General features: G+C 46.7%; 1 protein-coding gene across 2 annotated transcripts in view; it reads right to left on the bottom strand.

Annotated features, from left to right (window-relative positions):
• LOC130305617 (SWI/SNF-related matrix-associated actin-dependent regulator of chromatin subfamily D member 3) overlaps nt 1–14,413 on the bottom strand; it is a 58,735-nt gene that overhangs the window by 16,904 nt on the left and 27,418 nt on the right. For both annotated transcript variants that reach the window (XM_056552011.1, XM_056552012.1), the window contains exons 7-8: nt 5,903–6,038; nt 2,175–2,297 (exon numbers count right to left, since the gene is read on the bottom strand). In XM_056552011.1, the coding sequence (XP_056407986.1) occupies nt 2,175–2,297; nt 5,903–6,038 (259 nt within the window). The remainder of the gene's footprint in view (nt 1–2,174; nt 2,298–5,902; nt 6,039–14,413) is intronic.

The following is a 14,413-nucleotide window of genomic DNA, read 5'->3' as shown; positions in this document are numbered from 1 at the left end:
ATACTACAGACCTGTAATCTCCTCATGTCATATACTACAGACCTGTAATCTCCATGTCATATACTACAGACCTGTAATCTCCCCATGTCATATACTACAGACCTGTAATCTCCCCATGTCATATACTACAGACCTGTAATCTCCCCCATGTCATATACTACAGACCTGTAATCTCCTCATGTCATATACTACAGACCTGTAATCTCCCCATGTCATATACTACAGACCTGTAATCTCCTCATGTCATATACTACAGACCTGTAATCTCCCCATGTCATATACTACAGACCTGTAATCTCCCCATGTCATATACTACAGACCTGTAATCTCCCCATGTCATATACTACAGACCTGTAATCTCCCCCATGTCATATACTACAGACCTGTAATCTCCTCATGTCATATACTACAGACCTGTAATCTCCCCATGTCATATACTACAGACCTGTAATCTCCCCATGTCATATACTACAGACCTGTAATCTCCTCCATGTCATATACTACAGACCTGTCATCTCCTCCATGTCATATACTACAGACCTGTAATCTCCATGTCATATACTACAGACCTGTCATCTCCTCCATGTCATATACTACAGACCTGTAATCTCCATGTCATATACTACAGACCTGTAATCTCCTCATGTCATATACTACAGACCTGTAATCTCCATGTCATATACTACAGACCTGTAATCTCCCCATGTCATATACTACAGACCTGTAATCTCCCCATGTCATATACTACAGACCTGTAATCTCCCCATGTCATATACTACAGACCTGTAATCTCCTCATGTCATATACTACAGACCTGTAATCTCCTCCATGTCATATACTACAGACCTGTAATCTCCTCATGTCATATACTACAGACCTGTAATCTCCATGTCATATACTACAGACCTGTAATCTCCCCATGTCATATACTACAGACCTGTAATCTCCCCATGTCATATACTACAGACCTGTAATCTCCCCCATGTCATATACTACAGACCTGTAATCTCCTCATGTCATATACTACAGACCTGTAATCTCCCCATGTCATATACTACAGACCTGTAATCTCCCCATGTCATATACTACAGACCTGTAATCTCCTCCATGTCATATACTACAGACCTGTAATCTCCTCATGTCATATACTACAGACCTGTAATCTCCTCATGTCATATACTACAGACCTGTCATCTCCTCCATGTCATATACTACAGACCTGTAATCTCCATGTCATATACTACAGACCTGTAATCTCCCCATGTCATATACTACAGACCTGTAATCTCCTCATGTCATATACTACAGACCTGTAATCTCCCCATGTCATATACTACAGACCTGTAATCTCCTCATGTCATATACTACAGACCTGTAATCTCCCCATGTCATATACTACAGACCTGTAATCTCCTCATGTCATATACTACAGACCTGTAATCTCCCCATGTCATATACTACAGACCTGTCATCTCCTCCATGTCATATACTACAGACCTGTAATCTCCTCCATGTCATATACTACAGACCTGTAATCTCCTCATATACTACAGACCTGTAATCTCCTCATGTCATATACTACAGACCTGTAATCTCCATGTCATATACTACAGACCTGTAATCTCCCCATGTCATATACTACAGACCTGTAATCTCCCCATGTCATATACTACAGACCTGTAATCTCCCCATGTCATATACTACAGACCTGTAATCTCCCCATGTCATATACTACAGACCTGTAATCTCCCCATGTCATATACTACAGACCTGTAATCTCCTCCATGTCATATACTACAGACCTGTAATCTCCTCATGTCATATACTACAGACCTGTAATCTCCTCATGTCATATACTACAGACCTGTCATCTCCTCCATGTCATATACTACAGACCTGTAATCTCCATGTCATATACTACAGACCTGTAATCTCCTCATGTCATATACTACAGACCTGTAATCTCCATGTCATATACTACAGACCTGTAATCTCCTCATGTCATATACTACAGACCTGTAATCTCCTCCATGTCATACATTACGATTATAACATTTTGCGTGGTCAGTGACCGCTCTTCTTATGATACAAAGTTGGTGTATACTATCACAAGTTTTTGCCTTTTTTATACTATAGATTTGTCCATCTTTGAGAAGAAGAACAAGTGACATTACCTTGAGATCTCTACTCTGGGACAGGAGCCAGTCCTGGATATAACCCTTCGGGTCTCTACAGAAGCTCAGCATGAAGTCTCGTTGTATCTTCAACTGGTTTATTGATTCAATTGTCTCATGGATCTAGAAGAGAAATAAGAACTCAGTATATGCAGCCGACAAGTCATGTGAGGTTCTGCCATGTGGAGGACACCTATGGTGACGCCCTAAAGGGACGAGCTGCGGAACCTCATGGCAACCATTCACATGAATCATTACTTGGCCAACAGGTATCATAAAGGTCTTCTACATGGAGATGAAGAGGAGTGAAACCGACAGCTGTGACTTCTCTCCCTGAGGGTCGGAGAACACTGGTGTAGAGGACGTTTCCCCGATTCCAGGTTTATGTGGAATATGCTCAACCAGAAGTTTCTTCTGCCATTTTTTTTTAAATGGAAGGATAGAGACTGTCTATGTGGATGGATCTGAGGCTCTAGGATGTCCACGTGGATGGATCTGAGGCTCTAGGATGTCCACGTGGATGGATCTGAGGCTCTAGCATGTCTACATGGATGGATCTGAGGCTCTAGGATGTCTACGTGGATGGATCTGAGGCTCTAGCATGTCTACATGGATGGATCTGAGGCTCTAGCATGTCTACATGGATGGATCTGAGGCTCTAGGATGTCTACATGGATGGATCTGAGGCTCTAGGATGTCCACGTGGATGGATCTGAGGCTCTAGCATGTCTACATGGATGGATCTGAGGCTCTAGCATGTCTACATGGATGGATCTGAGGCTCTAGGATGTCCACGTGGATGGATCTGAGGCTCTAGCATGTCTACATGGATGGATCTGAGGCTCTAGGATGTCTACATGGATGGATCTGAGGCTCTAGCATGTCTACATGGATGGATCTGAGGCTCTAGGATGTCCACGTGGATGGATCTGAGGCTCTAGCATGTCTACATGGATGGATCTGAGGCTCTAGGATGTCTACATGGATGGATCTGAGGCTCTAGGATGTCTACATGGATGGATCTGAGGCTCTAGCATGTCTACATGGATGGATCTGAGGCTCTAGGATGTCTACATGGATGGATCTGAGGCTCTAGGATGTCTACGTGGATGGATCTGAGGCTCTAGGATGTCTACGTGGATGGATCTGAGGCTCTAGGATGTCTACGTGGATGGATCTGAGGCTCTAGGATGTCTACGTGGATGGATCTTAAGGCTCTAGGATGTCCACGTGGATGGATCTGAGGCTCTAGGATGTCTACGTGGATGGATCTGAGGCTCTAGGATGTCCAATAATAATTAGAAACAACTAATAAGTGTTCCAAACAGGTGTGCTTAATACATAACTTTTACTATATTTCTTATTTAAAATCCACCAATGGTAAGAAAGTGCCTGTGTATTCCAACACCAATTAAAAAATTGGACAATAAATTGGTCGTCACCATTAGTAAACAAGCATGTTGAGGCTCTGCTGGGCCCTGCCAGCCCCAAATGCACAAAAGGATTAATATACAAAACCGCCGACGCGTTTCTACCACCTGGTAAGCGGTGGTTTCATCAGGGAAAGGTTAAATATAGTTGACCAAAACATATAATCAAGCTTGTGGTGTATGCAGCATAACTTCCCCTCATAGCAAAATATATAGCATCATTGGACTAGTACAGCGGGCTCAATTGATCCTGTAAGGAAAAGAAAGTGCTCCACTCCTGTGTCCTAAAAAGAATTGTTTTTGGGGGCCAATAGTCCATAGCTGCTTCTACCACCTAAGAAGAAACAGGCAGAAGAAATTGCAATCAATGCCCGTCCTGAAAGAAAGAACAGGGAACAATTCAGTCCCTACAGTAGTACTCACGGTTAGCTGTTTCAAAGTACGGGCACGGCATTACCTGCAGTTGCGCAGGGAGTCGGAACTCAGTCCAGCTCTACTCGCTTGGTGTAGCGAGGTGCCGGCGTCTGTCGTCACTACCGGTTTCCGGCGGACGTTACATAGCGCACAGTCCCCGGCAATACGCCCGCTCTGTTTGCGAGCGTCACAGAGCGGGCGTATTGCCGTATACGGCCCGGCTGTGCGCGAAGTTGGTAACTCCGCCCCAATACCGTAGTGTATAGAATAGAAGGGTTTAAGACAGGTAATCAGACGAATACCATAAATTAAAGGAGATGCATTTTTTTTATTTATTTAAAAATAATAATAATGTGACAAGATCAAGGGGATCGCTTGGAGAATTGAATTTATGGGGGGGATGGTTTATCCACATTCGCAGGAGTACTGATTCCGGGCAACACCAAAAATGGACAAGGACCCAGCATTGAGTATGTTGGTATTAAAGCATTGAGACTAAAGGGGGTGTCTATAGGCGCAATTAGTATAGGTGTATAGAGAGGGGAGAGACAGGGAATGATTCACTATGGGATATGGGAGGGAAATAAACAGTGGCTCTATCGGGGGTCTAGTCTGTCCCTATTAGACCCTAGTATGATGAGCCTAAACCTAGGCGGGGTGGGCGTTCTTAGAAGAACGGTCCCACTCTGGAACCTCCTGCTAGTCCCTATAGACCCTATCTAGGGTGACTCCTGACTCCTGGCTAGGTCGACTACGACCCTCCCTTACTACCTACAGTCGTCACCCATATGTCAACTCCCCACTACTGTCTAATATGCGCCTATGGGAAGCACCCAAAGTTTAACTGTTCATTTAAACTCAGTTTCACCATACGGTTTAATCTATAGATCCATTTGCATTCATTTTGTAATAGTAATCTATCCACGTTACCCCCTCGTTGTGATAGGGGAAATCTTTCTGCCATACGGTTTGCAGGGATTGATAAAATCACTCTATCACAACGAGAGGGAATATTCTGTCTTCATATATGGAGGCCGCCCATTAGACTGGCCAATAGTATTACCATTATGTATGGCCAAATACAAAGACTATCAAGGTCAACAATCCCATTAAGAACGCTCCTTCACAACCAAATGGAACACAAATTAAAAACCCATGTCAGGTGATCAGCAATGGATCTGATGGCTACTCAATAATCCAATGTCTATGACTGGTGATCGTATCCACCACATATCTGACCGTATCAGCACTTCTGCATAAAACCAGTGCTATGAGGGGCACTGTTCTCTATCTCAGGCTTTTTAGACAGTGGTTGTCTATCCTGAGGTCATGTTCGAATGTAATTGGAACTTTTTTATGGGAACCCTAATACCCAGAAGTATCCTCTCTTCTCCCATTGAAGATAAACATTAGCAGTTCCCTCTGACTCTTGAACGTTCTCCTCATTCAGCTGATACAATGGTTTTGGGGAATTTTGAGACCCTGAATCGGTCAACTGGTACCCAGCTGGTCAGCAGTCACCATGTGCCCCGTGCCCCCCACCATTAGGATTACAGTCACCATGTGCCCCGTGCCCCCCCCACCATTAGGATTACAATCACATGCCCATCCTGCCCCCCACCATTAGGATTACAGTCACCATGTGCCCCGTGCCCCCCACAATTAGGATTACAGTCACCATGTGCCCATCCTGCCCCCCACCATTAGGATTACAGTCCCCATGCCCATCCTGCCCCCCCATTAGTATAATAGTCACCACGCTCCCCCTGCCCCCCACCATTAGGATTACAGTCACCATGCACATCCTGCCCCCCCATTAGTATAATAGTCACTACGTGCCCCCTGCCCCCCACCATTAGTATAACATGCCCCCATTAGGATTACCTTATTATCCAGTGCTGCGATCTCTTGCTGATTGGCCGTGGAGAGGAGGAAGCTGCTCATCTGCCCCTTCAGGGGATCTTCCACCTCTACATCGATGTCGTAGCAGGCCGTCTTCTTTTGGTCAGTGGGGTCCACACTATAGGGGGAGAGGACAGTCCTGACATTTTAACCATTTACTTTTTTATCCTTTTGTTGTAATCAGGATCGTAAATATTTGAGCAAATTTATAAAAAATAAACGTAAAATTTCATATTGCCGCCTTTTCTGTGAGGCCCAGGGTAGAGGTCAGGGCCTCCTGTTCCCTTTCATAATACTGAGACTGGACAGGTGAGACACCACGGCCTTAGTAGTCACCCCGAGGAACACCATGGCCTCCTCAGTCACCGCGAGGAACACCACGGCCTCCTCAGTCACCGTAAGGAACACCACGGCCTCCTCGGTCACCCCGAGGAACACCACGGCCTCCTCAGTCACCGTGAGGAACACAATGGCCTCAGTTGTCACCCCGAGGAACACCACGGCCTCCTCAGTCACCGCGAGGAACACCACGGCCTCCTCAGTCACCGTAAGGAACACCACGGCCTCCTCAGTCACCGCGAGGAACACCACGGCCTCCTCAGTCACCGCAAGGAACACCACGGCCTCCTCGGTCACCCCGAGGAACACCACGGCCTCCTCAGTCACCGCGAGGAACACCACGGCCTCCTCAGTCACCGCGAGGAACACGGCCTCCTCAGTCACCGCGAGGAACACCACGGCCTCTTCAGTCACCGCGAGGAACACCACGGCCTCCTCAGTCCCCCCGAGGAACACCACGGCCTCCTCAGTCCCCCCGAGGAACACCACGGCCTCAGTCGTCACTCCCAGGAACACCACGGCCTCAGTCGTCACACCTAGGAACACCACGGCCTCAGTTGTCACCCGAGGAACACCACGGCCTCAGTCGTCACCCCGAGGAACACCACGGCCTCCGTTCGTCACCCCGAGGAACACCACGGCCTCCGTCCCCCCCCCCCCCCCGAGGAACACCACCGCCTCAGTCGTCACCCCAAGGAACACCACGGCCTCCGTCAACCAGGGGTTTCCTAATTGTGTTCCTCAGATGGGGGAACTTCTAGAATGAAAACCATCTCTGCATCATTCCACCAATCAGGCCTGGAAAGCAGGGGAAGTGGCCCCTCAAGACATTCCACATGACGCCCACATTTATTCCTAATTATTCTGGGGGAGGAGGGGTATCGGGTGCAGGTGGTGGCAGCATTATGTTGGGGGAGGAGGGGTATCGGGTGCAGGTGGTGGTAGCATCTTGCTGAAGGAGGAGGGGTATCAGGTGCAGGAGGTGGCAGCATCTTGCTGAGGGAGGGTATCAGCTGCAGGAACTGAGAGCCCAATCAGGAATAACCCCAGAGCTTGGGCCCCGTTCACACCGCCATCTATAGCTTCGTTCTTATTGTGTTTATAGATAATTTTAATGTTTTACAAAGTAAAGGCCCGTCCAACGCATCTGTTACCGTAAGCAGAGTAACATGGCGGACGTCTCCCAAAATGATCTTTTCTGAAGGTTCTGTTCCTGCTCTTTTTTTTTTTTTTTTTTTAACTGTTTCAGGGCGGAGCCTGCAGCGGAAATTTTATTTAAATTTTTTTATTCATTTTTTAAACTTTAACTTTTTTTTTAGCACAACTGGTGATAGAAAGTTATATAGACTTGTAATTTGCTTCTATTTAATAATCTTAATTGTCACGATTCGGCTAGCTGGATGTGGATCCTCTGTGTCAGCGAGGGATTGGCGTGGACCGTGTCGGTGGACCGGTTCTAAGATGCTACTGGTATTCACCGGAGCCCACCGCAAAGCGGGATGGTCTTGCTGCGGCGGTAGCAACCAGGTCGTATCCACCGGCAACGGCTCAACCTCGCTGACTGCTGAGAAGGTGTGGGACAGAAGGACTAGGCAGAGGCAAGGTCAGACGTAGCAGAAGGTCGGGGCAGGCGGCAAGGTTCGTAGTCAATATGGATAGCAGAAGATCTGGAAACACAGGCTTTGGACAACACTAAACGCTTTCACTGGCACAAGGCAACAAGATCCGGCAAGGGAGTGCAGGGGAAGTGAGGTAATATAGCCAGGGAGCAGGTGGAAGCTAATTAGGCTAATTGGGCCAGGCACCAATCATTGGTGCACTGGCCCTTTAAATCTTAGAGAGCTGGCGCACGCGCGCCCTAAGGAGCGGGCCGCGGGCGCCAGGACATGACAGCCGGAGGCCGGGACAGTTAAGTGACTTGGGATGCGATTCGCGAGCGGGCGCGTCCCGCTATGCGAATCGCATCCCCGCCGGCAATGTCAGTGCAGCGCTCCCGGTCAGCGGGTCTGACCGGGGCGCTGCAGAGAGAGGAACGCCGCGAGCGCTCCGGGGAGGAGCAGGGACCCGGAGCGCTTGGCGTAACAGTACCCCCCCCTTAGGTCTCCCCCTTTTTTTGTCCGGCAATTGCTTCACATGGGACGAGGACACTGGGAGCGATTGTAAGGTTTCCTCAAAGGCAGGCAGTTCAGCAGGAGTGGAAATGGGGAGGGAGGGCAGAGGGTGAAGCTTGGCACGGGGCAGGGTGTCACCAAGACGGGGGCTATGAGGAGGCACAGCACAGTCCTTATAGGCCTTGGGGAGACTAGGCACAGGAGGAGACACTGAGGCCCGACAGACGGGACTGGGAGCAGAGGTGAGGCATCTCTTACGGCAAGCAGGGCCCCAATTCTTGATCTCCCCGGTGGTCCAGTCAAGGGTGGGAGAATGATGCTGGAGCCATGGCAGACCGAGGAGGACTTCAGAGGTACAGTTGGGAAGGACGAACAATTCGATCTTTTCGTGATGGGGTCCAATGCACATTAAGAGAGGTTCTGTGCGGTAACGCACAGTACAGTCCAACTTCACTCCGTTGACGGAAGAAATGTAGAGCGGCTTGACGAGACGGGTCACCGGGATGCAGAACTTATTCACCAAAGAGTCCAGAATAAAATTTCCAGAGGCACCAGAGTCCAAGCAGGCCACAGCTGAGAAGGAGGAGTTGGCAGAAGGAGAAATCCGCACGGGCACAGTGAGACGTGGAGAAGCAGACTTCGTACCAAGAGACGCCACTCCCACGTGAGCTGGGTGCGTGCGTTTCCCAGACGTGGAGGACGAATAGGGCAATCCACCAAGAAATGTTCGGTACTGGCGCAGTACAGACATAAATTGTTATCCCTACGGCGAGTCCTCTCTTCCTGGGTCAGGCGAGACTGATCCACTTGCATAGCATCCTCGGCGGGAGGCACAGGGGTAGATTGCAGAGGATACTGTGAGAGAGGTGCCCAGAGATCACGGTCTTTTTCCTGGCGGAGCTCCTGGTGTCTCTCAGAAAAAAATGCATGTCAATGCGGGTGGCCAAATGGATAAGTTCTTGCAGGTTGGCAGGAATCTCTTGTGCGGCCAGCACATCCTTGATGTTACTGGATAGGCCTTTTTTAAAGGTCGCGCAGAGAGCCTCGTTATTCCAAGATAATTCGGAAGCGAGAGTACGAAATCGAATGGCGTACTCGCCTACTGAAGAATTACCCTGGACCAGGTTCAGCAGGGCAGTCTCGGCAGAAGAAGCTCGGGCTGGTTCCTCGAAGACACTACGGACTTCAGTGAAGAAGGACTGGACAGTGGCTGTGGCAGGATCATTGCGGTCCCAGAGAGGTGTGGCCCAAGACAAGGCCTTTCCTGAAAGAAGACTCAATACGAACGCCACCTTAGACCGTTCTGTAGGAAATTGGTCCGACAACATCTCCATATGTAAGGAACATTGCGACAGAAAGCCACGGCAGAGTCTAGAGTCCCCATCAAATTTGTTCGGCAGGGACAAGCGGAGGCTAGGAGCGGCCACTCGCTGCGGAGGAGGTGCAGGAGCTGGCGGAGGAAATGGTTGCTGCTGTAGCAGTGGCAGAAGTTGCTGTAACGTGGCGGTCAACTGCGACAGCTGCTGTCCTTGTTGGGCAATTTGCTGCGATTGCTGAGCGACCACCGTGGTGAGGTCAGTGAGACTTGGCAGCGGCATCCATGGCCGGATCTACTGTCACGATTCGGCTAGCTGGATGTGGATCCTCTGTGTCAGCGAGGGATTGGCGTGGACCGTGTCGGTGGACCGGTTCTAGGGTTGCTACTGGTATTCACCGGAGCCCGCCGCAAAGCGGGATGGTCTTGCTGCGGCGGTAGCAACCAGGTCGTATCCACCGGCAACGGCTCAACCTCGCTGACTGCTGAGAAGGCGTGGGGCAGAAGGACTAGGCAGAGGCAAGGTCAGACGTAGCAGAAGGTCGGGGGCAGGCGGCAAGGGTCGTAGTCAATGAGGATAGCAGGAGATCTGGAAACACAGGCTTTGGACAACACTAAACGCTTTCACTGGCACAAGGCAACAAGATCCGGCAAGGAAGTGCAGGGGAAGTGAGGTAATATAGCCAGGGAGCAGGTGGGAGCCAATTAAGCTAATTGGGCCAGGCACCAATCATTGGTGCACTGGCCCTTTAAATCTTAGAGAGCTGGCGCGTGCGCGCCCTAAGGAGCGGAGCCGCGCGCGCCAGGACATGACAACCGGGGGCCGGGACAGGTAAGTGACTTGGGACGCAATTCGCGAGCGGGCGCGTCCCGCTATGCGAATCGCATCCCCGCCGGCAATGTCAGTGCAGCGCTCCCGGTCAGCGGGTCTGACCGGGGCGCTGCAGAGAGAGAGACGCCGTGAGCGCTCCGGGGAGGAGCAGGGACCCGGAGCGCTCGGCGTAACATTAATTACTGGAAGGATTATCAGCTGCTGTATGCTCCACAGGAAGTTGTGTAGTTCTTTCCAGTCTGACCAGTGCTCTCTGCTGACACCTCTTTCCATGTAGGAACTGTCCAGAGCAGGAGAGTTTTGCTATGGGGATTTGTTCCTACTCTGGACAGTTCCTGACATGGACAGAGGTGTCAGCAGAGAGCACAGAGCACTGTGGTCAGACTGGAAAGAACTACACAACTTCCTGTGGAGCATACAGCAGCTGATAAGTACTGGAAGGATTAAGATTATTAAATAGAATCAAATTACAACTGTCACCAGTTGATTTAAAATAACTTGTTTTCCACCGGAGTACCCCTTTAACAGACATGTCCCTTGTCCATAGCCTATAATAGGAAATGTGCCTTCTCCAAAATGAACATGTATATGTGTGCCCCGCCCCTAAAAGGGAAGACAAACAGTACTATGTACACTCACCAGTCAGTATATATATAGATTATATATATATATATATATATATATATATATATATATATATATATATATATACACTCACACACACACAGTCATGGCCATAAATGTTGGCCCCCTGAAATGTTTCAAGAAAATGAAGTATTTCTCACAGGAAAGGAGGCAAAAAAGCAAATTGGACATAATTATTGGCCCCTTTCAAAATTGTGGAAAAATGAGATTGTTTCAAGAATGTGATGTTCCTTTATACTCACCTGGGGCAAGTAACAGGTGTGAGCAATATAAAAATCACACCTGAAAGCAGATAAAAAGGAGAGAAGTTCACTTGATTTTTGCATTGATGAAAGGTGTCACCGCAGGATAGTCCGGATGGTGGATAAGCAGCCCCAAACAAGTTCCAAAGATATTCAAGCTGTCCTGCAGGCTCAGGGAGCATCAGTGTCAGCACGAACTATCCGTCCACATTTAAATGAAATGAAACGCTATGGAGGAGACCCAGGAGGACCCCACTATGGAGGAGACCCAGGAGGACCCCGTTATGGAGGAGACCCAGGAGGACCCCACTATGGAGGAGACCCTGGAGGACCCCACTATGGAGGAGACCCAGGAGGACCCCGCTATGGAGGAGACCCAGGAGGACCCCGCTATGGAGGAGACCCAGGAGGACCCCACTATGGAGGAGACCCAGGAGGACCCCACTATGGAGGAGACCCAGGAGGACCCCACTATGGAGGAGACCCAGGAGGACCCCACTATGGAGGAGACCCAGGAGGACCCCACTATGGAGGAGACCCAGGAGGACCCCACTATGGAGGAGACCCAGGAGGACCCCACTATAGAGGAGACCCAGGAGGACCCCACTATGGAGGAGACCCAGGAGGACCCAACTGCTGACACAGAGACATAAAAAAGAAAGACTACATTTTACCAAAATTAACTTGAGTAACCAAAATCCTTCTGGGAAAACGTCTTGTGGACAGATGAGACCAAGATAGAGGTTTTTGGTAAAGCTGGAGAGTTCTGAAGTGTCAGCAATGAGTCCAGATCTAAATCCCATTGATCGATGAGTGGTCCAACATTCCGGCTGAGAGGTGTAAGAAGCTTATTGATGCTTATAGGAAGAGTGGTCCAACATTCCGGCTGAGAGGTGTAAGAAGCTTATTGATGCTTATAGGAAGAGTGGTCCAACATTCCGGCTGAGAGGTGTAAGAAGCTTATTGATGCTTATAGGAAGAGTGGTCCAACATTCCGGCTGAGAGGTGTAAGAAGCTTATTGATGCTTATAGGAAGAGTGGTCCAACATTCCGGCTGAGAGGTGTAAGAAGATTATTGATGGTTATAGGAAGAGTGCTCCAACATTCCGGCTGAGAGGTGTAAGAAGCTTATTGATGGTTATAGGAAGACACTGATTTCCCTTTATTATTTCCAAATGGTGCAACCAAATATTAAGTTAAGGCGCCAATAATTGTGTCCAGACCATTTTTGGAGTTTGGTGACATTATGTCCAATTTGCTTTTTTTCCTCCTTTTTTGGTTTAGTTCCAATACACACAAAGGGAATAAACATGTGTATAGCAAAACCTGTGTTACTGCAATATATATATATATACAGAGGAGAGGAGATCTATATATATATATATATATATATATATATACAGAGGGGAGGAGATCTATATATATATATATATACAGAGGAGAGGAGATCTATATATATATATATATATATATATATATATATACAGAGGAGAGGAGATCTATATATATATATATATATATATATATATATATACAGAGGAGAGGAGATCTATATATATATATATACAGAGGAGAGGAGATCTATATATATATACAGAGGAGAGGAGATCTATATACAGAGGAGAGGAGATCTATATATATATATACAGAGGAGAGGAGATCTATATATATATATATATATATATATATATATATATAAATATATATACAGAGGAGAGGAGATCTATATATATATATATATATATATATATATATATACAGAGGAGAGGAGATCTATATATATATATATATACACAGAGGAGAGGAGATCTATATATATATATATATATATATATACACAGAGGAGAGGAGATCTATATATATATATATATATATATATATATACAGAGGAGAGGAGATCTATATATATATACAGAGGAGAGGAGATCTATATATATATATACAGAGGAGAGGAGATCTATATATATATACAGAGGAGAGGAGATCTATATATATATATATACAGAGGAGAGGAGATCTATATATATATATATATATACAGAGGAGAGGAGATCTATATATATATATATACAGAGGAGAGGAGATCTATATATATATATACAGAGGAGAGGAGATCTATATATATATACAGAGGAGAGGAGATCTATATATATATATATATATACAGAGGAGAGGAGATCTATATATATATATATATATACAGAGGAGAGGAGATTTATATATATATATATATACACAGAGGAGAGGAGATCTATATATATATATATATATACAGAGGAGAGGAGATCTATATATATATATATATATATATATATATATATATATATACAGAGGAGATCTATATATATATATATACAGAGGAGAGGAGATCTATATATATATATATATATATATATATATATATATATATATATATATACAGAGGAGAGGAGATCTATATATATATATATACACAGAGGGAATAAACCTGTGTTACTGCAATCCTTTCCTGTGAGGAATACTTCATTATATAGAACATTTACGGCCATGACTGTACTCTCCATACAACTGTCTATATACCGTCCGTCCAGCAGTCTATATACTGTCTATATACTCCCCGTCCAGCAGTCTATATACTGTCTATATACCGTCCGTCCAGCAGTCTATATACTGTCTATATACTCCCCGTCCAGCAGTCTATATACTGTCTATATACCGTCCGTCCAGCAGTCTATATACTGTCTATATACTCCCCGTCCAGCAGTCTATATACTGTCTATATACTCCCCGTCCAGCAGTCTATATACTGTCTATATACTCCCCGTCCAGCAGTCTATATACTGTCTATATACCGTCCGTCCAGCAGTCTATATACTGTCTATATACTCCCCGTCCAGCAGTCTATATACTGTCTATATACCGTCCGTCCAGCAGTCTATATACTGTCTATATACTCCCCGTCCAGCAGTCTATATACTGTCTATATACCGTCCGTCCAGCAGTCTATATACTGTCTATATACTCCCCGTC

Source organism: Hyla sarda, unplaced genomic scaffold (genome assembly GCF_029499605.1).
Source record: "Hyla sarda isolate aHylSar1 unplaced genomic scaffold, aHylSar1.hap1 scaffold_1326, whole genome shotgun sequence".
In the NCBI taxonomy this organism is placed as follows: Eukaryota; Metazoa; Chordata; class Amphibia; order Anura; family Hylidae; genus Hyla; species Hyla sarda.
This window is presented reverse-complemented; position numbering and strand designations above follow the sequence as displayed.